Source organism: Tinamus guttatus, unplaced genomic scaffold (genome assembly GCF_059628265.1).
Source record: "Tinamus guttatus ecotype Peru unplaced genomic scaffold, ASM5962826v1 Tinamus_guttatus_pri_ptg000617l, whole genome shotgun sequence".
Taxonomy (NCBI): domain Eukaryota; kingdom Metazoa; phylum Chordata; class Aves; order Tinamiformes; family Tinamidae; genus Tinamus; species Tinamus guttatus.
Genome location: NW_028289151.1, coordinates 374,421 through 401,402, shown reverse-complemented (window position 1 = coordinate 401,402; position 26,982 = coordinate 374,421). Strand labels below are relative to the sequence as shown.

Sequence of the window (26,982 nt, the reverse complement as noted above, 5' to 3'; positions counted from 1 at the left end):
TATCTGGCTCTTCTGTGGGGCTGGGGAAACACAGGAGGGGTTGCATGTGGGGCTGAGGTCCCCGGTATCTGGCCCCTCCATGGGGCTGGGGGTCCCCAGGAGGGGTCCCCATAAGGGGCTGCCTGTGGGGCTGGGGGTCCCCAGGAGGTGGCCCCACATGGGGCTGCATGTGGGGCTGGGGGTCCCCGGTATCTGGCCCTGCCATGGGGCTGGGGGTCCCCAGGAGGGGCTGCATGTGGGGCTGGGGCTCCCCAGTATCCGACCCTGCCATGGGGCTGGGGGTCTCCAGGAGAGGCTGCATGTGGGGCTGGGGGTCCCCAAAATCTGGCCCTTCTGTGGGGCTGGGGGTCCCCAGGAGGGGCTGCATGTGGGGCTGGGGGTCCCCAGTACCTGGCCCTGTCGTGGGGCTGGGGGTCTCCGGGGGGGGTTCCCGATGTGGGGGGGGTCCCCAAACCATCGGCCTCGCTGTGGGGCTGGGGGGGGGTCCCGGAACCCCCCTCCTTGGGCTCCTCGCAGGGGGCGGGGCCGGGGGGCGGGGTCACCCCCGGGCTCGGCCCTCCCCGCGCTGCGAGCGGCCGCGAGCTCCGGGAATCCGGGATCCAGCGCGGAGCTCCGGGAATTCCGAGTTCCCAGCGCCTGGATCCAGCGCGGAGCACCGCGAATTCGGATTCCTCGCTCCGGGATCCAGCGCGGAGCACCCGGAATCCGAGTTCCCAGCGCCGGGGTCCAGCGCGGACCTCCGGGAATTTGGGTTCATCGCCCCGGGATCCAGCGCGGAGAACTAGGAATTCGGCTCCCCAGAGCCGAGATCCAGCTCGGAGCACCGGGAGTTCGGGTTCCCAACGCCGAGATCCAGCGCGGAGCAGCGGGAATCCGAGTTCCCAGCGCGGGATCCAGCGCGGAGCAGCGGGAATTCGGGTTCCCAGCGCCGGGATCCAGCGCGGAACCCCCGGGATCCGCTTCCCAGCGCCGGGAGCGGAGCGGGGCCGCGGGGATCCCGGCGCTCCGGGCATGGAGCGGCTGCTGGCGCTGCTGGCGCTGCTGCAGGGGCTGCGCCCGGGGGGGGCAGGTAACGCGGTTTGGGGGGGGCCGCCCCACGCGCCGCCCCACGCGCGAACCCGCGTTCCCGCGTCCCGGAGCGCGGGGGGGGCCCCGGCGTCCGGCCCCGGCGCTTCCAGCCCGGTTTGGGAGGGAGGGGGGTGACGGCGACAGTCGCGTCCCACGGGGCCGCCCCACGCGTGACCCGCCCCGTGCCCGGGGTCCCGCCGCCGTCAGCACCACGGACAGGGCCGGGGGGGGCGCCCGGACGCCTGGGCCCCTTGGGGGGGTTGCGGGGTGCAGAGCGGGGGGTCTCTCCGCCCCCCAAGTCCCCGATCTGGTGGGCCCCGATCCGTGGGGGATCCGTGGGGGATCCGTGGGGCCGCGCGAGCCCCGGAGGTGGCGGGGGGGGGGGATTGTCCCCGTCCTCCGGCCAGGCCTGGACGCGGCTCTTCCCCCGGGATCGCGGCAGGAAGCCGGACCCACGCGCCGGGGTCGGGAGAGCCTGGGAATCTCCCGGCCGGAGCGAGCTCAGGCCCTTCCCGTGGGGCGGGGGGGGGGGGGGACGGACACGTGCAACCCCCCCCCCTCCCGCCCCCCATGTGCCCCATAGCGAGTGACTCAGCTCCCCCCGCCGCTGCATCCAACCCCATTCCCGGCCTGTCCGGACAGGCCCGGGCGGCGGGAATGCGAGGGTGGGAGCGGGGGCCGCCCGGGGCAGGGGGCCCCCCCTGTTCTCTGATGTGGATCTCTGCCCCCCCCAGCCCCATCCAACCCCCCTTGACTATTCCCATGCACCTGGAGGGCTCATCCCTCCCGCGCGTGCCGGAACGGGCCGGGGGTGGAGGCAGGAATGCGAGCAGGAATCCGGCCCGGAGCCGGGGCCCACGCAGCTGCCTGGCCGCAGGCCTGGGACGCGCCCGGGAGGCCCCCACGTCCTTTTCCGCACTCGTCCCGCAGATGCCACCGTCACCGTGGACCTGCTGCAGGGGCTGGGGCTGCGACACGGCCGGCCCGGTGTCACCGTCACCGGTGGGATGTGCGCCCGGCGCCCCGGGAGCGCCGAGCCCGACCTGGCCTTCCGCGTGGACAACGGCAGCCGGATCAGCGTCCCCCACCGCGCTGCTCTTCCCAGGTCTCCCGAGGCGGGATGGGAGGCATTGCGGGGGGCTGATCCGGGAGGGGGATCCGAGCTATCCCTGGGAATGCCCTTGGGATTGAGGGGATGATGCCTCCCGCATCCCGGGATGCAGAGCTGCTCCTGGGGGTCAATGCATCCTGGAATATAGAGCTACTCCTGGAGGGCAATGATTCCTCCTGCATCCGGGATGCAGAGCTGCTCCTGGAGGGATGATGCCTCCTGCATCCTGGGATGCAGAGCTGCTCCTAGAGGGGATGATTCCTCCTGCATCCCGGGATGCAGAGCTGCTGCTGGGAGATGAATCCTCCTTCATCCCGGGACATATTGCTGCTGCTGGAGGGATGATTCCTCCCACATCCCGGGATGCAGAGCTGCTCCTGGAGGGATGATGCCTCCTGCATCCCGGGATGCAGAGCTGCTCCTGGGGAATGATGCCTCCTGCATCCCGGGATGCAGAGATGCTCCTGGGGGAATGATGCCTCCTGCATCCCGGGATGCAGAGATGCTCCTGGGAGGTGATTCCTCCTGCATCCCGGGATGCAGAGAAGATGCTCCTGGGAGTCAAGGCATCCTGAGATATAGACGTGCTCCTGGAGGGGAATGATTGCCTCTTGCATTCCCCGGGATTCAGAGCTGCTCCTGGAGGGAATGATGCCTCCTGCATCCTGGGATGCAGAGCTGCTCCTGGGGGGAATGATGCCTCCTGCATCCCGGGATGCAGAGCTGCTCCTGGAGGGGATGATTCCTCCTGCATCCCGGGATGCAGAGCTGCTCCTGGAGGGATGATGCCCTCCTTCATCCCGGGACATATTGCTGCTCCTGGTGGGGGATGATGCCTCCTGCATCCCGGGATGCAGAGATGCTCCTGGGAGGAATGATTCCTCCCGTATCCCCGGGATGCAGAGATGCTCCTGGGGGAACGATTCCTCCCGCATTTCGGGCTGCCGACCCCTCGCGCTCGCGCCCGCCATCCCGGTCTCTCCCGCCGGCAAGACGGCCCCCTTCCCCGGAGGATTTCTCGCTGCTGGCCCACGGTGCGGGCGCTCCGGGGCTCCCAGGCCTTCCTGCTCACGGTGGCACGACCGAGCGCGGGGAGCCCGCAGCTGGGGCTGGAGCTCGGCCGCTCTCCCGTTTTCCTCTACGAGGACCAGCACGGGAAGCCGGAGCCGCCGGGGATACCCCGTGTTCCGCTCGGCGTGGATCTGTCCGACGGGCGGTGAGCGCCACACGCAGGACACGATGGGGACACGCCGCGGGGGGGGACACGCGCGCTGAGCCCCCTTGTCCCCCAACGCGCGCAGGTGGCACCGGGTGTGGCACTGGCCGTGCAGGGCGCGACGGTGACCGCTGCTGCTGGACTGCGGACCCCGCGCGGACGCTGCCCTCGCGAGCGGGGACCCCGGCCCCTCTCGCGTCAGCACCCGTGGGGTGACAACTGTTTGGGGCACGATGGCCCGACCAGGACGTGTTCGAGGTGGGGTGTCCCCTGTGTCCCCCCCGCTGCTGCGGGTGCCAGGGGACAAAGGGGCGCTTGGGGACAGAGCCGATGCCAGCAGCGGGCCCTGGACAAGGCTGCGTTTGTGTGCCCAGAGCTGTGGGGCAGCTGAGGGGGGTGGCCAGGCCATGGCCCCTGCTGTGCTGGAGCTGCTTTGGAATGTGCACGGATCCTGCTCCGGATTGTGCATGGAGCCTGCTCGGGATTGTGCGTGGATCCTGCTTGGGATTGTGCATGGATCCTGCTTGGGATCATGCACGGATCCTGCTCCAGATTGTGCACAGATCCTGCTCCAGATTGTGCACGAATCCCTGCTCCGGATTGTGCATGGAGCCTGCTCGGGATTGTGCGTGGATCCTGCGCAGCAATGTGCACGGATCCTGCTCGGAATCGTGCACGGATCCTGCTCGGGATTGTGCACGGATCCTGCTCGGGATCGTGCACGGATCCTGCTTGGGATTGTGCATGGATCCTGCTTGGGATCATGCACGGATCCTGCTCCAGATTGTGCACGAATCCTGCTCGGGATTGTGCATGGAGCCTGCTCGGGATTGTGCACAGATCCTGCTCGGGATCGTGCACGGATCCTGATTGGGACTGTGCATGGATCCTGCTCGGCACCGTGCATGGATCTTGGAGCCGTGCACGGATCCCGCTCTCGGTGCCTAGCACAGACCGGGCACCCTGCACCGCGGGCAGAGTCGCAGCCCGGCGCCCCGTCCCTGTCCCCCTCCGCTGTCCCGCGTCCCCGTCCCTGTCCCCCTCCCCTGTCCCCGTCCCCTCTGCCATCCCCCGACCCCTCCGCTGTCCCCTTCCCCTCCACTGTCCCCTCCGCCGTTGCCGTCCCCTCACCTGTCCCCTCCCCTCCGCCGTCCCTAGTCCCCTCTGCCGTCCCCTTCGCTGTCCCCTCCGCTGTCCCCATCCCCTCCGCTGACCCCTTGGCTGTCCCCTCCGCTGTCCCCTCGTCTCCGCCGTCCCCGACCCCTCCGCTGTTCCCTTCCCCTCCTGTTGTCCCCTCCGCTGTCCCCGTCCCCTCCACTGTCCCCGTCCCCTCTGCCGTCCCCGTCCCCTCCGCTGTCCCCTCCGCTGTCCCCTTCCCCTCCACTGTCCCCTCCCCTCCGCCGTCCCCGACCCCCTCCGCTGTCCCCTCCGCTGTCCCCGTCCCCTCCGCTGTCCCCTCCTCTCCGCTGTCCCCGTCCCCTCTGCCGTCCCCGTCCCCTCCGCTGTCCCCTCCGCTGTCCCCCGTCCCCTCCGCTGTCCCCGTCCCCTCTGCCGCCCCCGTCCCCTCTGCGGTCCCCGTCCCCCTCCGCCGTCCCCTCCGCTGTCCCCGTCCCCTCCACTGTCCCCTCCCCTCTGCCGCCCCCCGTCCCCTCTACCTTCCCCGTCCCTCCGCTGTCCCCCTCCACCGTCCCCGTCCCTCCGCTATCCCCTCCGCTGTCCCCGTCCCCTCTGCCGCCCCCGTCCCTCCGCCGCCCCCGTCCACTCCGCTGTCCCTCCGCTGTCCCCGTGCCCTCACCCCGTGGTCCCACAGGGTGACGTGCAGCAGCTGCTGCTGGTGGCCGACCCGGCGGCCGCTCATTCCTATTGCGAGCGCCCACATGCCCGACTGCGACCGCCCTGCTGCTCTTCCCGCTCGCCGCGCCCCTTCCCGGAGGAGGTAGGTGAGGGGACACGGGGCGGGGGACACCGGGATCCCGACCCCCCCGGGCTGCGGCGGAGCCCCGGATGCCGGTGTCACCCCTCGGTGTCACCCCTCGGTGCAGAGCGACCCCGTGGCCACGGCCGCCCCCCCGGCGCAGGGGCAGGAAGGGCAAGGGGAAAGGAAGCGCAAAGGGCAAGAAGAGGAGGAACAAGGAGCTGCCGGAGGAGCCGGAGCCGCTGGAGCAGCCGGAGGTGTCGGAGCAGCCGGAGGTGTCGGAGCAGCTGGAGAGGCCACATCCCTCTGCCACCACCATCCAGGTAGCGCATGGCTGATCCATTGGGAGCATCCCGGAGCCGAGCGCGGTGCAGGGAGCTTTCCCGCTCCAGGAAGCAACTCCTGCTTCCCGGGCCTTGCTCCGGCAGCATCGGCGGCTCCGCTGGCCGCGTCCGGGTGCAGCTGGGGCCGGTGCGGAGCCAAGGGCGGCCCCTCCGGCCGATGAGTCAGGCTTGGCCTGGAGGGGCCGGAGAACAGCCGGCATTCCCGGGAGCGGCACCGCTCCAAGCCTGGAAGCAGAGAATGGGGAATGGGGGCTGGTGCGGGACTCCCCCCGGCCCCATCCTGCACCTCTCATCCAAGGCCATCCCGGTGGCGCCGACCCGCTCCGAGGAGCGGAGCATCCTGGAGGATGGGGAGCGGAGAATCCTAATGGACGGAGAGTGGAGCATCCCAGTGGATGGGGAGCAGAGCATCCTGGAGGATGGGGAGCGGAGGATCCTAATGGATGGAGAGCGGAGCATCCCAGTGGATGGGGAGCAGAGCATCCTGGAGGATGGGGAGAAGAGGATCCCGGCGGATAGGGAGCGGAGCATCCTGGAGGATGAGGAGCAGAAGATCCCGGCGGATGGGGGAGCAGAGCATCCTGGAGGATGGGGACCGGAGAATCCTGGTGGATGGGGAGCAGATGATCCCAGTGGATGCGGAGCGGAGCATCCCCCTGGCCGGCACTGCAGCTCCGCGTGGCCATGATCCGGGCTGGGCGGCAGATCCGGAGCATCCCTGGGATCCGGCAGGTGCCGAGCGGGATGCGGGCAGCGCGGAGCTGCCGCCCGGCTCCGAGGGGGACGGATGGGCCGAGCGGGCAGCGCAAGGTGAGCGTGGGGGGGTTGGCGGGGGGGGCCACGGGGCCGGATCCGCATGGGAAGCGGGAAGAGCCCCCGGCCGCCCCGCCCTGTCCTGCAGGAACCCGGGCTCAAGGGAGCGAAGGGCGAGAAGGGAGAAGCGGCTGTTGTGGAGCCGGTGAGCGGGACACCCCCCCACAACAACCCCCCCCTTATTGCAATTGTCCCCCTGGGGCAACCCCCCCCCCCATTTAAGAACCCTATTGCAGACCCCCCCCCACTGCACCCCCCCCCTTTGCAGCCCCCCATTGCAAGCCCCCATTGCATCACCCCATTGCAGACCCCCCCCACTGCAGACCCCAATTACAGCCCCCCTCCATTGCACCCCCTTACAGCCCCCCCATTGCACCCCCCCTCATTGCACATCCTCCCATTTCAGGCCCCCTTTGCAGCCCCCCCGCTTTGCAGCCCCCATTGGAGCCCTCTCATTGCAGATCCCCCCACTGCATCACCCCCCATTGCAGCCCCCATTGCAACCCCCATTGCAGCCCCCACTGCAGCACCTTCACTGCAGCCCCCCTCATTGCAGCCCTCTCACTGTAGCCCCCTCATTACAGACCCCCCCCACTGCATCACCCCACTGCAGCCCCCCATTGCAACCTCCCCATTGCAGCCCCCCCATTGCAGCACCTCCACTGCATCACCCCATTGCAAACCCCCATTGCAGCCCCCCAATTGCAGTCCCCCTTGCAGCCCCCCCGCAGCCCCCATTGCAGCCCCCATTGCAGCCCCCCCCAATTGCAGCCCCCCTGTTCCATCCCCCCCTTGCAGCCCCCATTGCAGCCTCCCCATTGCAGCCCCCCCATTCCATCCCCCCCCTTGCAACCCCCATTGCATCCCCCCCTTGCAGCCCCCATTGCAGCCCCCCCAATTAGCAGCCCCCCCATTCCATCCCCCCCTTGCAGCCCCCATTGCAACCTCCCCATTGCAGCCCCCATTGCAGCCCCCCATTGCAGCCCCCAGCGCTGCTGCAGCTGGGGGGGCTCCGCTCTCACCCTCTTCTCCCCCAGGGCCGCCGATTCCAGGGGCCGCCGGGACCCCCGGGTGCTGCGGTGAGGAATGGCCGGGATAGGGGGGAAAAGCCGGTTCCGGGATGGGGGGTCGCACTGACACCCCCTTTGCCACCTCCCTTTGCAGGGGGATCCGGGGCCGTCGGGAGCACCGGGACCACCGGGGAGAGCCGGGGGATCCCGGGGAGCCGGTAGGGAGCAACATGGGGAGGGGGGGGGGCGCAGCTGGAGCACATTGGGATGCTGATGCCTTCCCCTTCCCATATTATCCCCCCTCCTTCCCAACCAGGGTCCTGCGGGACGGCCGGGAATCCCGGGAGCCGAGGGGATGCGCGGCCCCCCGGGGACCACCTTGATGCTGCCGGTAGGGATGGATCCATGGGAATGGGAGCCTGCGGGGGGGGGCAGGTAGGGGGCTGTTCCCCCTGCCTCCTCACAGTGCCCCCCCATTCCCATTCCCATTCCCCAGTTCCAGTTTGGCGGGGATGCCCTCAAGGGGCCCCTCCGTCTCCTTCCAAGAGGCCCAGGCTCAGGCCATCCTGCAGCAGGCCAAGGTGAGGACCCTGCGGATGGGTCCCCTCCTGGGGACATCCCTGATCCCCCTGGGACATTCCCGAATCCCTCGGGACATCCCTGAATCCCTCGGGACATCCCTGACATCCCGGTGTCTCCCCAGCTCTCCATGAAGGGCCCCCCAGGCCCCATGGGTCTCACCGGCCGCCCGGGACCGCTGGTGAGTTCCCCCCTACCCCTCAATATCCTCCATCCCCCTGGGACCTTTTCCATAGTGGATCCCCCGTGTCCCCTTCCCCAGGGGCTCCCGGGACATCCCGGCTTGAAAGGAGATGCTGGAGACCTGGGGCCTCAGGTGAGTCCGGCCGGGGCGGATTTGGAGGGGGGGTCCGAGGTGCCTCCTGCCCCCCCCAGCATCCGGACAATTCCTGTCTCTCCGCAGGGCCCCCGGGGGCCGCCCGGGCCGCAGGGGCCGCCGGGGAAGCCGGGACGGCGGGTGAGTGTCGGAGCGGGGATTTCACCTGCCAGAGCCAGGATTTCACCTGCCGGAGCTGGGGCATCCCTGTCCCCATCCCGTCCCAATTCCTGGCTCCATCCTATCCCATCCTGTCCCATCCCGTCCCATCCCGTCCCGTTCTGTCCCGTCCCGTCCCATCCCATCCTGTCTCATCCTCATCCCAATCTCTTTCCCCATCCCATCACAATCCCTGGCTCCATCCCATCCCATCCCGTCCCATCCCATCCCATCCCATCCCATCCCATCCTATCCCATCCTCATCCCAATCTATTTCCCCATCCCATCCCAATCCCTGGCTCCAACCCATCCTGTCCCATCCTCATCCCAATCCTCGGGTCCATCCCATCCCAATCCCTAGGTCCATCCCATCCCATCCCATCCCATCCCATCCCATCCCATCCCATCCCATCCCATCCCAATCCCTGGCTCCATCCCATCACTTCCCTTCCCTTCCCATCCCATCCTATCCCATCCCATCCCATCCCATCCCAATCCCTGAGTCCATCCCATCCCAATCCCTGAGTCCATCCCATCCCAATCCCTGGGTCCATCCCATCCCAATCCCTGGGTCCATCCCATCCCAATCCCTGGGTCCATCCCATCCCATCCCATCCCATCCCATCCTTACTCAGACCTCTGTCCACATGATGTCCCCATCCCATCTCATTCCCTATTCCCATCCCTTTCTCCACCCCATCCCCATCCTCACCTCCTCTCCACCCCATCCTCCTCCTCATTCCCTTCTCCATCCCCATCCCATCCTCATCTCTTCCAGGGCCGAGCAGGAGCCGACGGTGCCCGGGGCCTCCCGGGTGACACCGGACCCAAGGTCTCCTGTTTGCGGCATCATCCGGGATGTGACAGCGGGGTGGGGGGCAGAGCCCGGACGCCTGGGCCCCCCCTGCCCCACTCCAATGACCCTGATGCCCCCGTGTCCCCCCCAGGGTGACAGAGGCTTCGCGGGGCTCCCGGGGCTCCCAGGAGAGAAGGGCCGGCGGGTGAGTGGGGCCGGCAGCGCATCCCATGGAATTGCATCCCGCAACGTCGCATCCCGCTGCATCCCATGGCATGCGCCGGAGCGCCGGAGCCCCCCGCGCCGGCCCTCACCCCCCCTCTGCCGCAGGGCGACGTGGGGCAGCCGGGGACGCCGGGGCCCCCCGGACGCCGGGGCCCCCAGGTGAGCGGGGACGTGGAGGGGAGGGGAGATCCGAGGGGATGCGCTCAGCTCCGGAGGGGGATGCGGGGGGATCCGTGGGGATCCAGGGGGAGACACTTGGCTCTGAGCCTGGGGGAGATCCAGGAGGATTTGGGGGTATCTGCTCAACTCCAGAGGGGAGATCCAGGGGAATCCAGGGGGATCCAGGGGGAGGCACTTGGCTCTGCACCTGGGGGAGATCCAGAGGGATCTGGGGGGATCCGCTCAGCTCCATTGGGAGGATCTAGGGGGATTCAGGGGTATCCACGTGGAGACACTTGGCTCTGAGCCTGGAGGAGATCCAGGTGGATCCAGCAGATCCACTCAGCTCCATTGAGGGAGATCCAGGGGGATCCAGGGGGAGGCACTTGGTTCTGCACCTAGGGGAGATCCAGGGGGATCCAGTGGATCTGCTCAGCTCCATTGGGAGGATCTAGGGAGATTCAGGGGGATCCAGGCGGAGACGCTTGGCTCTGCACCTGGAGGAGATCCAGGGGGATCCAGTGGATCCGCTCAGCTCCATTGGGAGGATCTAGGGAGATTCAGGGGGATCCAGGTGGAGACGCTTGGCTCTGCACCTGGAGGAGATCCAGGGGGATCCAGTGGATCCGCTCAGCTCCATTGGGTGGATTCAGGGGGATCCAGGGGGATCTAGGGGAGACACTTGGCTCTGCACCTGGAGATCCAGGGGGATCCAGCGGATCCGCTCAGCTCTGCCCTGTCTCCTGCAGGGCCCTGACGGGCTCCCGGGACCCCGCGGGCAGCCTGGAGAAGCGGTGAGTGTCCCGCCGGGAAGAGCCGGGCCGCGTGCCGGCCTCTCCAGGAGCTTCCCGGGAGCTTCCCGGGAATGATCCGGGCTCACCAACCCTCCCACCCCCGGTCCTAGGGCATGCGAGGTCCGACCGGATCGCGTGGCTCCCCCGGACCACCAGGACCGCCGGTAGGAGACATCCATCCATCCGACCATCCTTGCGCTCCGAGGATTCCTTCCCTGGTCCTGATCCTCCTTCCTCACTCCGCAGGGTGCCGGAGGCATCGACGGAGCTCCCGGACCTGAGGGCAGCGCGGTGGGTGGGAGCGGGAGCATCCGTGGAAGCAGGATGCTCGTGGATGGCACAGGGGTGGGATCGGGAATGCAATAGGCGAGATGCAGTGCTGCAGGATGGAGCATTGCAGGAGCTGGGGATGGAGCAGGCAGGATGCGGTGGGATGCAGTGCTACGGGATGCAGTGGAATGTAATACTGCGGGATGTGAGGTGCAATGCCACAGGATGCGGGATACAGTGGGATGCAATGCCACGGGATGCAATGGGATCCAATGCTGCAGGATGCAGGATGCAGCGGGATCCAATGACACGGGATGCAATACAGCAGAATACAGGATGCAGTGGGATGCGGGATGATGCAATATTGCGGGATGCAGTGGGATGCAATGTTGTGGGATGCGGGATGCAGTGGGATCCAATGCTGCAGGATGCAGAGGGATCCAATGACGCGGGATGCAATGCAGCAGAATACAGGACGCAGTGGGATGCGGGATGATGCAATGTTGCGGGATTCAGTGAGATGCAATGTCGTGGGATGCAATGCCATGGGATGCAGAATGCAGTGGGATCAGGATACGGCTCTGCTGCTCCGGGATGTGGCCGCGGCTCCGGGCGGATCTGCCGCCCCGATGACGGGATCTCTCTGCCCTCCGCAGGGGATCCATGGGGAACCGGGACCCCCGGGACAACAGGGCAACCCCGGCACGCAGGTAGCGGGAGGCAGCCTCCCGGGATGGGGAGCTCGGCCGCTTTCCCGATCCCATTCCAGCCTCTCCGTGCATCCCTTCTCCCACAGGGGCTGCCAGGCCCCCAGGGTCCCGTGGGGCTGCCGGGGGACAAGGTGAGTGGATGCAGGGGGGGTCGAGGGGCTATGGGGGCTCCATGTGATCCCCAAATTTCCTCCCGCTCTTCCCAGGGGCCACCGGGGCCACCGGGAATGTCAGGTGCTGCTGGAGCGGATGGGCCCCCGGTGAGTAGCTGTGGGGAGGGGGGATCCTGCAATCCCAATGGGAGCAGGGATTGCCGGGGGGGGACTCAGCATTCCCACATCCCTACAGGGTCATCCCGGCCGAGAGGGACCAGCCGGAGAGAAGGGGCTGCAGGTAGGAGCCGGGAAGGGCTCGGAGCGTTCCGGGATGGGGCCATTCCCAGCTCTGCCGACACTCTCTGTCCCCAGGGCCCTGAAGGTGCCCCCGGACCCATTGGCTACCCAGGACCGCGCGGGGTGAAGGTGAGCGGGGTCCTGCTCCAGGGGGTCCCCAATTCCCATCGGGATGCCCCTATATCCCTCTGCATCCCCACAGGGAGCCTTCGGAGCCCGCGGCCTCAAGGGCAACAAGGGGGAGCAGGTGAGGGGCGCCAGGGGGGCAGATATGGGGGCCCCCCCTGCCATGGGGCTCAGCCCTTCCCGGCCCCCCCGACCTGCACCCAATTCCAGGGAGAAGACGGATTCCCTGGCTTCAAGGGGGACATGGGTCCCAAGGGGGACAGGGTAAGTGCAGGGAGACAGGAGGGGGGCATTTCCATACGGGAGGGGGTGCATTGCCACCAATGGGGTGCATTTCCACCCGAAAAGGGGTGCATTTCCATCCATGGGGTTGCATTTCCACTCAGGGGGTTGCATTTCCACCCAGGAGGGGGTGAATTTCCACTTGGGAGGGGTTGCATTTCCAGTCGGGAGGGGTTGCATTTCCACTCATGGGTTTGCATTTCCACTCGGGGGGTTGTATTTCCACCAATGGGGTGCATTTCCACCCGTGCGGTTGCATTTCCACCCGTGGGTTGCATTTCCACCCGTGCGGTTGCATTTCCGTCTGTGGGGTTGCATTTGCAGCCGGGAGGGGTTGCATTTCCACTCGGGAGGGGGTGCATTTCCACCTGGAAAGGAGTGCATTTCCACCCAGGGGGTTGCATTTCCACGTGTGGGGTTGCATTTCCAGCTGGGAGGGGTTGCATTTCCACCTGTGGGGTTGCATTTCCATCCGTGGGTTGCATTTCCATCTGTGCGGTTGCATTTCCATCTGTGGGGTTGCATTTCCAGCTGGGAGGGGTTGCATTTCCACTCGGGAGGGGGTGCATTTCCACCTGAGAAGGAGTGCATTTCCACCCCGGGGGTTGCATTTCCACTCGAGGGGTTGCATTTCCAGTGAGGAGAGGTTGCATTTCCACCCGTGGGGTTGCATTTCCACCCGTGGGTTGCATTCCCACCCGGGGGGATGCAATTCCACACCCTTCCTCCTCTCCGTGTCGTTGCAGGGCGATCAGGGTCCCCTGGGCTCCCGGGGCGAGGACGGTCCCGAGGGACCCAAGGGACAGACGGGTCCCGTGGGTGACGCGGGAGCTGCCGGTCCCGCCGGAGACAAGGTGGGTGCCTGGGTTCCCCCCTGCACCCGCCCCACGGCGCATCCCTGCTCCGCCGCTCAGCTCCCGTCTCCCATAGGGAAAGCTGGGCCTCCCCGGGCTCCCCGGCTACCCCGGACGCCAGGGCCCCAAGGTGAGTGGTGGTGGGGGGGTCTCTGCTGGTTCTTCCCAGCCCCTGGTTGCAGCTTGTGCCCCCTCCTTCTCCTCATCTCCCATTTTTCCATAGGGCTCCACTGGCTTCCCAGGTGCCGTGGGGCTGGCGGGAGAGAAAGGCAAGAGGGTGAGTCCTGTCGTGCCCCTGCTCCTGCCCCACTGCCCCTATGGGTCCCTGCATCCTGCCCCAGTCACCCCAACCCGCCATGGGTCCCCTCATCTTGCCCCCTATATTCTCCTATGGATCCCCTGCATCCTGCCCCCAGTTCTCCCATGGGTCCCCTAATCCTGCCTCCTATTCCCCCATGGATCTCCTGAATCCTGTCCCCTATTCCCCCATGGATCCCCTGCACCCTACCCCCTATTCCCACAGAGATCCCCTCATCCTGCCCCCTATTCCCCCGTGGATCTCCTGAATCCTGCCCCCTATTCCCCCATCGATCCCCTCCATCCTGCCCCCTATTCCCTCATGGATCTCCTGCATCCTGCCTCCTATTCCCCCATGGATCTCCTGCATCCTGCCTCCTATTCCCCCATGGATCTCCTGAATCCTACCCCTTATTCCCCATGGATCGCCTCCTCCTGCCCGCATCCCTGTCCCAGGAGCCAGGAAGGAGCTGGGAGCCAGCGGAGGGGCCCCGGCATCCCCATTCCTGGCTCCAGATTCCCAGATTCCCCATCCCTGCATGGGGTGTGGGGAGGATGTGGGTGCTCGGCGGCTGTTCCTGCCCCTCCATCTCTTGCTCCCGCAGGGCAAGGCTGGCCAGGCCGGGCAGACAGGACAGCGGGGACCCCCGGTGAGCCCCCCACGACCCCCAGACCCACGGGGGGCCACCCTGGGTCTGCTGTAACCCGTGGCAATCGCACCGCGACCTGTGCATCCCGTGGCAACCGCCCTGGGACCACCTGTATCCCATGGCAACTGCCCTGGGACCAGTTTATCCCATGGAAACAGCCCTGGGACCAGTGTATCTGCCCTGGGACCACCTGTATCCCATGGCAACTGCCCTGGAACGACCTGTATCCCATGGAAACAGCCCTGGGACCAGTGTATCCGCCCTGGGGCCACCTGTATCCCATGGCAACTGCCCTGGGACCAGTGTATCCCATGGAAACAGCCCTGGGACCAGTGTATCCGCCCTGGGACCACCTGTATCCCATGGCAACTGCCTTGGAACCAGTGTATCCCATGGCAACTGCCCTGGAATGACCTGTATCCCATGACAACTGCCCTGGAACCAGTGTATCCCATGGCAACCACCCTGGAACTGGCCATATCCCATGGCAACCATCCCAGGACCGGCTGTAGCCATTGCTACCGCCCCAGGGAGTTGCCTGTATCCCACGGCAACCCCTCCAGGACCTGTTGTACCCCATGGCAACCTGGTACCCGTCGTTTCCCCTGGCAACCAAGCCAAAAGTTCCCACCCCGTGTCCCAAGACACCCAGCCTGGGGGTCGCTGTATCCCATGGCATCCATCCCGCCACCGGTATCCCATGGCATCCACCCCGGGGCCGGTATTCCATGGAATCTGGCTGTACTTGTCCCATCGCCTGATGCCACTCTCTGCCCAGGGCCTGCCGGGAGAGCGGGGGCTGCCCGGAGCCACGGGGGCACCCGGACCCAAGGTAAGTGTTCCCGATCATGTGACCCCTTCCCAGGGTATCCGGATCCGGAATCTGCCCCCTCCAGACCCCCCCTTTATCCTCCTCTCTCCTCCCAGGGCCACGCGGGACATGACGGAGCCCCCGGTGCCACCGGGGAGAAGGTGAGTGGTTGGGAGACGGGATGTGGGGGTCAGGATGCAGGACTGGGAAGCAGGATGCTGGGATGAGGGGCTAGGATGCAGGATGCAAGACTGGGATACAGGATGTTGGGATGAGGGGCTGGGATGCAGGATGCAAGACTGGGATACAGGATGCTGGGATGAGGGGCTGGGGTGCAGGATGCAGGACTGGGAATCAGAATGCTGGGATGAGTGGCTGGGATGCAGGACTGGGAATCAGAATGCTGGGATGAGTGGCTGGGATGCAGGATGCAAGACTGGGATACAGGATGCTGGGATGAGGGGCTGGGGTGCAGGATGCAGGACTGGGAATCAGAATGCTGGGATGAGTGGCTGGGATGCAGGACTGGGAATCAGAATGCTGGGATGAGGGGCTGGGATGCAGGATGCAAGACTGGGATACAGGATGCTGGGATGAGGGGCTGGGATGCAGGACTGGGAATCAGAATGCTGGGATGAGTGGCTGGGATGTAGGATGCAAGACTGGGATACAGGATGCTGGGATGAGTGGCTGGGATGCAGGACTGGGAATCAGAATGCTGGGATGAGGGGCTGGGGTACAGGATGCTGGGAAGTGGATGCTGGGATGCAGGACTGGGAAGCAGGATGCGGGGTTGAGGGGCTAGGATGCGGGACTGGGAATCAGAATGCTGGGATGTGGGGCCAGGGTGAAGGGACATAGGACTGGGAGGAAGGATACTGGGATGAGGGGCTGGGATGCTAGGATGCAGGCTGCTGGGATGAGGGGCCAGGCTGCAGGGATGCAGGACTGGGAATCAGAATGCTGGGATGAGGGTCTGGGGTGCAGGATGCTGGGATGCAGGGCCAGGCTGCAGGGATGCAGGACTGGGAATCAGAATGCTGGGATGAGGGGCTGGGAAGTGGATGCTGGGATGCAGGGCCAGGCTGCAGGAATGCAGCCTGGGAAGCAGGATGCTGGGATTTCTGGCCGTTCCATGCTCCAAACTGCTTCCCACGGGCTCTTCCCTCCCTCCACAGGGTCCACAGGGTCCCCAGGGCCCCAACGGATTCCCTGGCACCAAAGGGCCACCCGTAAGTGGCACCGCGGAGCCGAAGGCGCCGATTCCAGCACCGGTGCCAAAGCTCCCGGGATCCTCTGGGCCCTGCTCATCCCAATCCATCTCCACAGGGTCTCGCTGGGAAGGATGGCTTGCCGGGACACCCGGGGCAGCGCGGAGAGCCGGTGAGTCTCTACTTTTCCCTGCCCATCCCATGGCTCTGCCAGCGCTTCCAGGCCTTGATCCGCTCCTCCGCAGGGATTCCATGGGAAAACGGGACCGCCGGGCTCTGCCGGCGTGGTGGGACCCCAGGTGAGCGGCATCGTGCCGGGAATTCCGTGAGGATGGGATGGGATAGGCACGGCACCACTGCCTCTGCTCTCTGCTCCTAGGGAAAATCCGGAGAGACGGGAGCGGTGGGAGACAGGGGGCATCCGGGTCCTCCCGGTCCCCCGGGAGAGCAGGGGCTGCCCGGAGCCGCCGGCCGGGAAGGAGCCAAGGTGGGATCCGCACCGGGAGCGGCCGCCGGCATCGGCTCCGGAGCCACCCGCTTCCGCTCCCTTTTCCCTTGCAGGGCGACCCCGGTCCCGCCGGCATTCCCGGAAAGAACGGCCCTCCCGGCGTACGCGGCTTTCTGGGCCCGCGGGGCGCTCCGGGAGAGACGGTGAGCGGAGCGCCGGGATGCGGCCGGCGGAGCATCCCGCGGGCGCCTTCCTCACCCGCATTCCCGCATTCCCGCATTCCCGCAGGGTCCGGCCGGCCTCAAGGGCGGGGAAGGCCCCCCCGGCCCCCCGGGACCCACAGTGAGTATGGAGCATCCCGGTATTTGTGTGGCTGCACCCCCCTGCCTTTCCATGTGCTCCTTGGGATCCAAATCCCAATGGATTCCTTGGAAAGGGAGAAGGATCCCCAGGGTTGTCCTGCCCCTGTGCCCCCTCAGGGCTCTCCCGGCGAGCGAGGCCCTACGGGAGCAGCCGGAGGCATCGGAATGCCGGGACGCGGCGGGGCGCAGGGTCCCCCCGGTCCCACGGGAGAGAAGGGCGCTCCGGTAGGTGCCGGGTCCTCGAACCGGAGCATCCAGGAATGACCCGGAGCAACCGGGAAGAGTCAGGAGCTTTTGGGAAGAGCCGGGAAGCTCCCATCCAGCTCCATTCCCTGCCGGCAGGGCGAGAGGGGTCCGATGGGTCCGGCGGGACACGATGGCATCCAGGGGCCCGTGGGGCTGCCGGGTCCCGGAGGCCCTCCCGGCCCATCCGGAGAAGACGGCGACAAGGTGAGCGGAAGCCGGAGCCGGGAACAGGTTCCCACGGGCGCCTTCCCGCCGTCGGGAATCTCGCTGGCAGCCGGCGCTGGCAGCGATCCCAGCACCTGGCGGCTTTCCCCGGCTCCGGGGTTTCCCCGGCTCCCGGGAATCACCGCGTCCCTTCGGCAGGGCGAGACGGGGCTGCCGGGGCAGAAGGGCAGCAAAGGCGACAAGGGCGAAGCGGTGAGTGCCAGGAGGGGACACGGGGACATGGGGGTGACACAGGGACAATTCCAACCCCACTGCCCCCCCAGGGCCCGCCGGGACCGTCGGGAATCCAGGGACCCCCGGGACACCCTGGGCCTGCGGTGAGTGACCATGGAATGTGCTCCCCCCTATCCCAAGGGAGCATCCCGGTCTGGATGCAGTGTCTGGATCTGGATGCAGTATCCGGATCTGGATGAAGTATTTGGATCTGGATGCAGTATCCAGATCTGGATGCAGTATCCGGATGTGGATGCAGGATCTGGATCTGGATGCAGGATCCGGATCTGGATGTGGTATCCAGATGTGGATGCAGTAGCTGGATCTGGATGCAGTATCTGGATCTGGATGCAGTAGCTAGATCTGGATGCAGCATCCGGATCTGGTTGCGGATGTAATAGCCGGATCCAGATGTAATATCCAGATGTGGATGTAATATCCAGATGCAAATGCAGTATCCAGATCTGGATGCAGTATCTGGATGCAGTATCCGGACGTGGATGCAGTATCCGGACGTGGATGCAGTATCCAGATCTGGATGCAGTATCCGGATCTGGATGCAGTATCCGGATCTGGATGCGTTATCCAGATCTGGATGCAGTATCCAGATGTGGATGCAGTATCCGGATCTGGATGTGGTATCCGGATGCGGTATCCGGATGCAGCTCTGGCTGCAGCCCCCCCCCTCACAGCTTCCCATGGCCGGTGGGGGGGCCGGCACTGATCCCTCTTTTCCAGGGTGCGGATGGGGAGCCGGGACGCCGCGGGCAGCAGGGAATGTTCGGGCCCAAAGGAGACGAGGGCTGGAGGGGCCCCCCTGGCCCCGGCGGCCCCCCCGGGCGGCAGGTGAGGTTGGGGGGGGGATGCGGGATGTGATGGGGGGGGAGCGGGATGGGGGGCTCTGCTGTATCCAACCCGGTGCTCCGCAGGGAATGCCGGGGCCGCCGGGAGAGAAGGGGGAGAACGGAGACGTCGGCCCCATGGTAAGGACCCCCCCCGACTCCCCCCTCCCTCCTGCTGTGGGGCAGCCCGGTCTCCCCACTCCCCACGGATCCCCAGATCCCTCCATCCCCCCAGATCCCTCCATTCCCCCCGGATCCCTCCATTCCCCCCAGATCCCTCCATCCCCCCAGATCCCTCTATCTCCCAGATCCCTCCATTCCCCCCAGATCCCTCCATCTCCCAGATCCCTCCATCTCCCAGATCCCTCCATCCCCCCAGATCCCTCTATCTCCCAGATCCCTCCATTCCCCCCAGATCCCTCCATCTCCTCTACCCCTCCATCCCCCCAGATCCCTCCATCTCCCCATATGCCTCCATTCCTCCCAGATCCCTCCATCTCCCAGATCCCTCCATCTCCCAGATCCCTCCATTCCCCCCAGATCCCTCCATTCCCCCCAGATCCCTCCATTCCCCCCAGATCCCTCCATCTCCCAGATCCCTCCATCTCCCAGATTCCTCCATCCTCCCCAGATGCCTCCAGCTCCCCAGATCCCTCCAGATCCCTCCATTCCCCCCAGATCCCTCCGGCTCCCATATCCCTCCATCCCCCTCCAGATCCCTCCATTCCTCCCAGATCCCTCCATCCCCCCAGATCCCTCCATTCCCCCCAGATCCCTCCAGCTCCCCAGATCCCTCCATCCCCCCAGATCCCTCCATCCCCCCAGTTCCCTCTATCCCCCCAGTTCCCTCTATCCCCTCCAGATCCCTCCATTCCCTCCAGATCCCTCTATCCCCCCAGATCCCTCCATCTCCCAGATCCCTCCATTCCCCCCAAATCTCTCCATCTCCCCAGATCCCTCCATCCCCCCAGATCCCCTCGATCCCTCTGGTCCTCCGGCCCCAGCTCCCGGATCTCCCTCTCCTGGTAGGAGGCTCAATGTGCCCCTCAGGGGGGTGATTCCTGATCCGCTCTCCGCTCCCACAGGGACCGCCCGGAGCGCCGGGACCGCGTGGGCCGCCCGGAACCAGCGGAGCAGAGGTGGGTCCAGCCGCTGCCGGGCCAGCCCTGCCACTGGATGGGCAGAGGGGATCACCCCATCCCGGTGTCCGTAGGGTCCCCAGGGAATGCCGGGCGGCGTGGGACAGCCAGGGGCCGTGGGAGAGAAGGTAAATCCGTGTCTGGAGCAGCGGCCGGAGCACCCGGAGCCTCGGAGCGGTGCCGGAGCCTGGCTGGTGTCTCCCTCTCTGCTTTCCTCCCGCACAGGGGGAGCCGGGAGAAGCGGGAGACCCCGGAGCTCCGGGAGAGCCCGGATCATCCGTGAGTGCTGCAGGGATGGGAGAAACATGGAGGGGAGTGGGAATGTTGGGGCAGGGAAGGGGGAGAGGGAGGCAGGATCTGTTCCCATGCAAAGCTGGTGAGCAGCCCCCAGTCAGAATCCCTATCCCGACCCTCTATTCGCACCTCTCCTATCTGGACCCCCTATCCAGATCCTCATCCAGACCCCTATCCAATGCCCTCGTCTGGACCTCCCCTATCCGGACCCCCCCTTATCCGGATCCCTGTATCTGGATCCCCTATCTGGACCCCTTCATCCAGACTCCCCTTATCCGGATCCCTGTATCTGGACCCCCTATCCAGATTCCCATCCAGATCCCCATCCAACCCTCCCCATCCGGACCTCCCCTAACGAGACCCCCCCTTATCTGGATACCCTATCCGGACCCCCCCCTTATCTGGATCCCTGTATCCCGACCCCCAACAGGATCTCCCCTATCCAGATCCTCCTTATCCAGATCCCTGTATCAGACCCCCTATCCGGGTCTCCATCCAGATCTCCATCCAACCCCCCCATCCAGACCCCCCTTATCCAGACCCCCCATCTGGATCCCCATCCAGACCCCCATCCAACCCCCCCCCATCCAGACCCCCCTTATCCAGATCCCTATCTCCAGACTCCCTATCTGGATCTCCATCCAGACCCCCATCCAACTCTCCCCATCCAGACCCCCCTTATCCAGATCACTGTATCCAGACCCCCTATCTGGATCCCCATCCAGATCTCCATCCAACTCTCCCCATCCAGACCCCCCTTATCCAGATCCCTGTCTCCAGACCCCCTATCTGGATCCCCATCCAGATCTCCATCCAACCTCCCCCATCCGGACCCCCCTTATCCAGATCCCTGTCTCCAGACCCCCTATCTGGATCCCCATCCAGACCCCCATCCAACTTCCCCCATCCGGACCCCCCCCTTATCCAGATCCCTGTCTCCAGACCCCCTATCCGGATCCCCATCCAGACCCCATCCAACCCGCCCCCCCCATCCAGACCCCCCTTATCCAGATCCCTGTATCCAGACCCCCTATCTGGATCCCCATCCAGACCCCCATCCAACCCGCCCCCCCCATCTGGACCCCCCTTATCCAGATCCCTGTACCCAGACCCACTATCCGGATCCCCATCCAGATCTCCATCCAACCCCCCCCATCCGGACCCCCCTTATCCAAATCCCTGTCTCCAGCCCCCCTATCCACCCCCCCCATCCCGACTCCCCCTTATCCTGTCCCCCCATCCATCCGCAGGGAGTGAAGGGGGATGCGGGCGAGAAGGGCGACGTGGGACAACCGGGAGCCGCCGGCCCCCCCGGCAAGAAGGGCCCCCCGGGCGAGGACGGAGCCAAAGGCACCTCGGTGAGCGCCGGACCCCCCCTCCGCCGCCCGCTCCGCAGCCCCTTCCTCACCCATCCCGTCTCCGCAGGGTCCCATCGGCTTCCCGGGAGACCCCGGCCCGCCCGGAGACCCCGGCGTGCCGGTGAGTATCCCAGCTCCGGAGCATCCCGGTGCGGGGGTGTTGGATGGGGGGCTACGTTCACCCCCCTCCGCCGCTTCCCGTGCCGCAGGGTCAGGATGGCGCCGCCGGAGACAAGGGTGACAGCGGGGACCCGGGGCTGCCGGTGAGTGGGACAACAGGGGGATCCGGGGCTCCGGGGTGGAATTCTGCCCTTCCATGTCCCCCTTTGGGGACATTCCCCCCATAGCGGCTGATTCCAGGCTCGTTTCAGGGCCCCCCTGGTGCTTCGGGAGAGCCGGGACCGCCGGGACCCCCCGGACGGAGGGTGAGTGGGGAAAGGGGGGATAAGCGGGGGGGCTGCTCTGGATGCAGCTCAACCCCCCCACTCCTTTTCCCTTTTCCATCTCCTTTTCCAGGGACCAGCGGGGCCGGCCGGGCGCGAGGGCCGACAGGGAGAGAAGGGAGCCAAGGTAAAGCAGCGTTCCCAGCGGGAAGCAGCGCCCGGAGTGGGAACTGAGGCCTCCAGGATGCTCCAGGATGTCCTGGGGCTCCCGGATTTCCCAACGCTCCAGGATTTCCCGGCTCTCCGTGTCGCCTCCCCAGGGCCAGCCCGGCACAGAGGGGCCACCCGGGAAGACGGGTCCCACGGGGGCCCAGGGCCCCCCGGGGCGGCCGGGCTCCGAAGGGCTCCGTGGGATTCCCGGTCCGGCTGTGAGTGCAGGGAAGGACTGGGTGGTGCATCCCAGCGAGATGTTTGGGTTGGGATTGCTGCATTACTGCCTGGGATTGCTGCATCCTGGCTGGGATTGCTGCTCCCCAGCTGGGATTGTTGCTTTACTGTCTGGGATTGCTGCATCCTGGCTGGGATTGCTGTATCCTGGCTGGGATCACTGCATTCGGGCTGGGATTCCTGCATCCACACTGGAATTGTTGCGTTACTGTCTGGGATTGATGCATCCCAGCTGGGATTGCTGTGTTTGGACTGGGATTGCTACATCCTGGCTGGGATTGCTACATCCTGGCTGGGATTGCTGCTCCCCAGCTGGGATTGCTGCATCCTGGCTGGGATTGCTGCTCCCCAGCTGGGATTGTTGCATTACTGTCTGGGATCACTGCATCCTGGCTGGGATTGCTGCATCCAGGCTGGGATTGCTGCATTCTGGCTGGGATCGCTGCACTCCAGCTGGGATTGCTGCATCCTGACTGGGATCACTGCATCCTGGCTGGGATTGCTGCATCCAGACTGGGATTGCTGCACTCCAGCTGGGACTGCTGCATCCTGACTGGGATCACTGCATCCTGGCTGGGATCGCTGCATCCTGGCTGGGATTGCTGCATGCAGACTGGGATTGCTGCATCCAGACTGGGATTGCTGCACTCCAGCTGGGACTGCTGCATCCTGGCTGGGATTGCTGCATCCCAGTGTGCGCTCGCTGCATCCCGCTTGGAGCGGGGCTCAGTGTCCCTCTCCCGCACTGCGTCTCCCACAGGGTGAGCAGGGTCTGCCGGGACCCCCAGGACAAGCGGGACCCCCCGGCCCCCTGGTAAGTGACGGGGGCAGCCGCGGGGGCCCCGGCGTCCGGGCCGTGCTCCGTGCACGGCCTGGCACCGTCGGCATCTCCCGCAGGGTCCCGTGGGATTGCCCGGCCTCAAGGGAGACCCCGGGAACAAGGGAGACAAGGTGAGTGTGGGAATGTGACGGGGGGGTCGCGGTGACCCCCACCCATTCCCAGTGCTGGGCAGGGGCCTCCTAACATTCCCGGTGATCCCAGGGACACGCTGGATTGATTGGACTCATTGGACCGCCGGGAGAGATGGGAGAGAAGGGAGACCGGGGGCTGCCGGGTGCCCAGGGCCCCCCTGGACCCAAGGGAGATCCCGTGAGTAGATGGGGGGGCTCATCCCATTGCCGGGAATGTGGCAGGAGGATGGGGCTGATGCTGCCGCTCCGCAGGGTTCAGCTGGATCCGCTGGTCCCACTGGCCCCCCAGGACCTCCTGGGCTCTCGGTGAGTATCCGTCTGGTGCGCCACATCCAACGGGATCCAGGGAATCCCTGGAATGCTGGGGGGGGGGCAGTTCCCACCTCCCAACTCTCTCTCCACAGGGACCCCTGGGCCAGAAGGGCTCCAAAGGCTCTCCGGTGAGTGCCGGGATGCGGGCGGCGGGATCATCCCATGGGGAAGAGCTAGGGATCAGCGGGATCGGCCTCGCCGGCCACCCGCCCATTCCAGTTGCTTGCAGGGCGCGCTGGGTCCCAGAGGAGACACCGGCCCCCCCGGCCCCCCAGGACCCCCGGTGAGTGGGGACGGATTTGGGAACAGCTCCGGCCGCTCCGGCCGCTCCATCCCGACGGCTTCACCCCGCCGCTTGTTGCAGGGCCGCCCCGCGGAGCCGCTTCCCTCCGGTGGGAGCCGCCGGCGGAAGCGGGAAGCGTCGGGAGCCTCCGGGGGCCTCGAGGAGGTCCTGGCCTCGCTGGGCTCCCTGCGCGCGGAGCTGGAGCAGCTGCGGAGGCCACGGGGCACCGCGCAGAGCCCCGCGCGCGTCTGCCGGGAGCTGCAGCTCTGCCACCCGGAGCTGCCCGACGGCGACTACTGGATCGACCCCAACCAGGGCTGCTCCCGCGACGCGTTCCGGGTCTTCTGCAACTTCACGGCCGGCGGAGAGACCTGCCTCTTCCCGGAGAAGAAGTTCGAGGCCGTGAGTGGAAGCGGGAAGCAGCGGGGCTGGGTCTGCGCTCCCGGAGTCTTCCCAGCATCCCGGCTCCGCTCGTTCTGCATCCCGGTCCCGCTGGTGCTGCATCCTGGATCTGAGGGGGTTGTCAGGGATTGCTCTACCCCGTGCCAAGGGGGACAGAGGTTGGAGATGTTCCCCTTTGTCCCCAAATGCTCTTCCTCCACCAGGTCCGTCTTGCTGCCTGGAACAGGGAGAAGCCGGGAACGTGGTACAGCAGCTTCAGGAGGGGCAGGAAGGTGGGAACCGGGGGCAGATGGAGACAGGGGTGGATGGAGCCAGGGGCAGATGGAGACAGGGGCAGATGGAGCTGGGGGCAGATGGAGCCAGGGGTGGATGGAGTTGGGAGTGGATGGAGCCAGGGGCGGATGGAGCCAGGGGTGGATGGAGTTGGGAGTGGATGGAGCCAGGGGCGGATGGAGCCAGGGGTGGATGGAGTTGGGAGCGGATGGAGCTGGGGGCAGATGGAACCAGGGGTGGATGGAGCCGGGAGTGGATGGAGCCGGGAGTGGATGGAGCCAGGGTTGGATGCAGCCAGGGTGGATGGAACGGGAGGTGGATGCTGCTCCCGCTCCATCCCGGGTCAGACTGGCCCCATTCCCGCGCTCTGCTCCCAGTTCTCCTACGTGGACGCGGACGGGCAGGCGGTGCCGGTGACGCAGTTGACCTTCCTGCGCCTGCTGAGCGCCAGCGCCCGGCAGAGCTTCACGCTGACCTGCCAGAACGCGGCCGCCTGGTTCGACGCCGGCGCCGGCGGCTTCTCCCGCGCCCTGCGGTTCCGCGGAGCCAACGGAGAGGAGCTGGGACACGGCCACCCTGGCAGCCCCGTGCGGGCCCTCCACGACGGCTGCCAGGTGGGTGAGGAGCCCTGGATCCCGCAGATCCACATCCCATTCTATCCCAGGGCACCTGCTGCATCCCAGCTCCCTGGTGCTGCGTCCCGACTCCTGCTGCTGCATCCCGGCTCCCTGATGCTGCATCCTGGTTCCCCTGGTGTTGCATCCTCCTTCCCTAGCACTGCATCCCAGATCCCTGGTGCTGCATCCCGGTTCCCACTGCTGCATCCCAGCTCCCTGCTTCTGCATCCTGGTTCCCTTGGTGTTGCATCCTCCTTCCCTAGCGCTGCATCCCAGATCCCTGGTGCTGCATCCCGGCTCCCTGGTGCTGAATCCTGGTGCCCCTAGTGCTGCATCCCAACTCCCAGCTGCTGCATCCCAGCTCCCTGCTGCTGCATCCTGGTTCCCCTGGTGTTGCATCCTCCTTCCCTAGTGCTGCATCCCAACTCCCAGCTGCTGCATCCCGGCTCCCTGGTGCTGAATCCTGGTTTCCCTGGTGTTGCATCCTCCTTCCCTAGTGCTGCATCCCAGATCCCTGGTGCTGCATCCCAGATCCCTGGTGCTGCATCCCAGCTCCCTGGTGTTGAATCCCGGTGCCCCTAGTGCTGCACCCCAGCTCCCAGCTGCTTCCTCCCGGTTCTCCGGGTCCCGCATCCCAGTGGCCCTATCCCTGATCCCACTCCATGCCCGCAGCACCGCCGGGGTCAGGAGCGGACGGTGCTCGAGGTGGCCTCATCCCGCGTGGAGCGGCTCCCGCTGTCCGACGTGGCCGTGTCCGACTTCGGCGACGCCAACCAGAAGTTCGGCTTCGAGCTGGGGCCCGTCTGCTTCCTGGGCTGAAACCGGAGGCACCGGGAATGCCGAGCGGAGCCTCTCTGGCACACTCAGGATTTGACGCTGCCTGCGCCCCCCCCGCCCCCCCAAACCCTTATTTATGCTGCCGGCTCCGGGGGGATGCGCCGGGCGCTCCGACTGCAGGGAACGGGTGTTAGGGATGTCTCTCCCGGTGCTCCGGGAGCCCGGCCATTCCCTAGAGAAGCACTGGAGCTGCCCCCGGTGGGCGCCGGGACCCCCGCGGCACCCCCATCCCTGCCGCCGCCGTCCATCCCGGCTGCATCCGCCCACGTGGAGCCAGGGCCTGAGGATGCCCCGGGGCGCACGGGGACCGGCTCTGTGCGGTCGCTGTGCCATAAACCGACTGTATTGAACCTCCCGCCTCGCCTGGTGCCACTTTGTGCCTGTTTCAGCTCCGAGGAAACTGGCAGCACCGGGTCCTGCTGGTGCCCGGGGGTTGCAAGGAACAGCCCGACGGGTGCTGCGCATGGCTGCAAGTGCATGCAGGAGTATTCGCAGCAATGCATGTGCAGTGCATCCCGTTGCGGTTGGAATCACCGCTGGAATTTTCCGTCACACTGGCCGCTGGGTCTTGGCATCTCCCTCTCCTTCCTTGTCTTGGCATTAACTTGAGAGCAAAGAGGGACCGGTGACAGGGGACAGTGCAGGTGGGAGACACGGGTGACAGCAAGGCCCGGGGGCCTGTGATGGGATGGAATGGGATGGGATGGGATAAGATGGGATGGGACTTGGCATCCCGCAGAGTCCCATTCCCTGCCACAGATCCTGGAAAACCAGCGATCTGCAGCGCCCGGCGAGAGGCCCCGGGAGCCGGATCCCACCCGGGTGCTGCCCGGCCCGGCTTGGTCCCTCCCAGCTCAGCGCAGTGCGCCCGACCCGGCTCCGTCCCTCCCGGCCCGGTTCGGTCCGGTTCGGGCCGCTCCCCCGCGTCGCGGCTCCGCCGGGCTCCGGCGGGCTCCGCTCGGGCTCGGTGCCTCCCGCTCCGTCTCGCTGCCCGCGGCCCCGCTCGGTGCCGCCCGTTTGGGCCCCGCGCGGTCCCGCCCCGCGTTCGCCGCCAGCCTCCCCTGCCGGGCGCGGCGCTCCCTGCACCGGGCCGGGCCGCGGCTGCAACCGGCGGCGGCGGCGGCTCCCGCTCGGCCGCGGCGGGGCCGGGGATGCGGCGGCGCTAGCGGCGCGGGGCGGCCCGGCCCTGCGGGCGCCCCGGTGCCGGGCCCGGTACCGGCT

General features: G+C 66.7%; 1 protein-coding gene across 1 annotated transcript; it reads left to right on the top strand.

Annotated features, from left to right (window-relative positions):
• Positions 1-1,011: 1,011 nt before the first annotated feature.
• Positions 1,012-25,743, top strand: LOC104575533 (uncharacterized). Its single transcript, XM_088535153.1, is given in 70 exon segments — positions 1,012-1,069; positions 1,999-2,173; positions 3,173-3,209; positions 3,211-3,363; positions 5,206-5,265; positions 5,267-5,293; positions 5,295-5,331; positions 5,440-5,633; positions 5,953-6,262; positions 6,387-6,478; positions 6,526-6,612; positions 7,505-7,546; positions 7,632-7,673; positions 7,675-7,695; positions 7,794-7,868; positions 7,974-8,000; positions 8,002-8,058; positions 8,181-8,237; positions 8,319-8,372; positions 8,460-8,513; positions 9,310-9,363; positions 9,479-9,532; positions 9,658-9,711; positions 10,461-10,505; positions 10,616-10,669; positions 10,752-10,796; positions 11,432-11,485; positions 11,572-11,616; positions 11,692-11,745; positions 11,834-11,878; positions 11,953-12,006; positions 12,080-12,124; positions 12,214-12,267; positions 13,032-13,139; positions 13,216-13,269; positions 13,363-13,416; positions 14,042-14,086; positions 14,865-14,918; positions 15,014-15,058; positions 16,076-16,129; positions 16,227-16,280; positions 16,354-16,407; positions 16,488-16,595; positions 16,670-16,759; positions 16,845-16,898; positions 17,036-17,143; positions 17,261-17,368; positions 17,528-17,581; positions 17,653-17,706; positions 18,341-18,448; positions 18,532-18,585; positions 19,530-19,583; positions 19,658-19,711; positions 19,809-19,862; positions 21,128-21,235; positions 21,303-21,356; positions 21,445-21,498; positions 21,607-21,660; positions 21,752-21,805; positions 21,939-22,046; positions 22,826-22,879; positions 22,963-23,016; positions 23,108-23,215; positions 23,290-23,343; positions 23,442-23,477; positions 23,579-23,632; positions 23,714-24,034; positions 24,238-24,306; positions 24,685-24,921; positions 25,597-25,743. Coding segments are annotated over 70 exon segments (5,304 nt in total).
• The last annotated feature ends 1,239 nt before the right edge of the window (positions 25,744-26,982 follow it).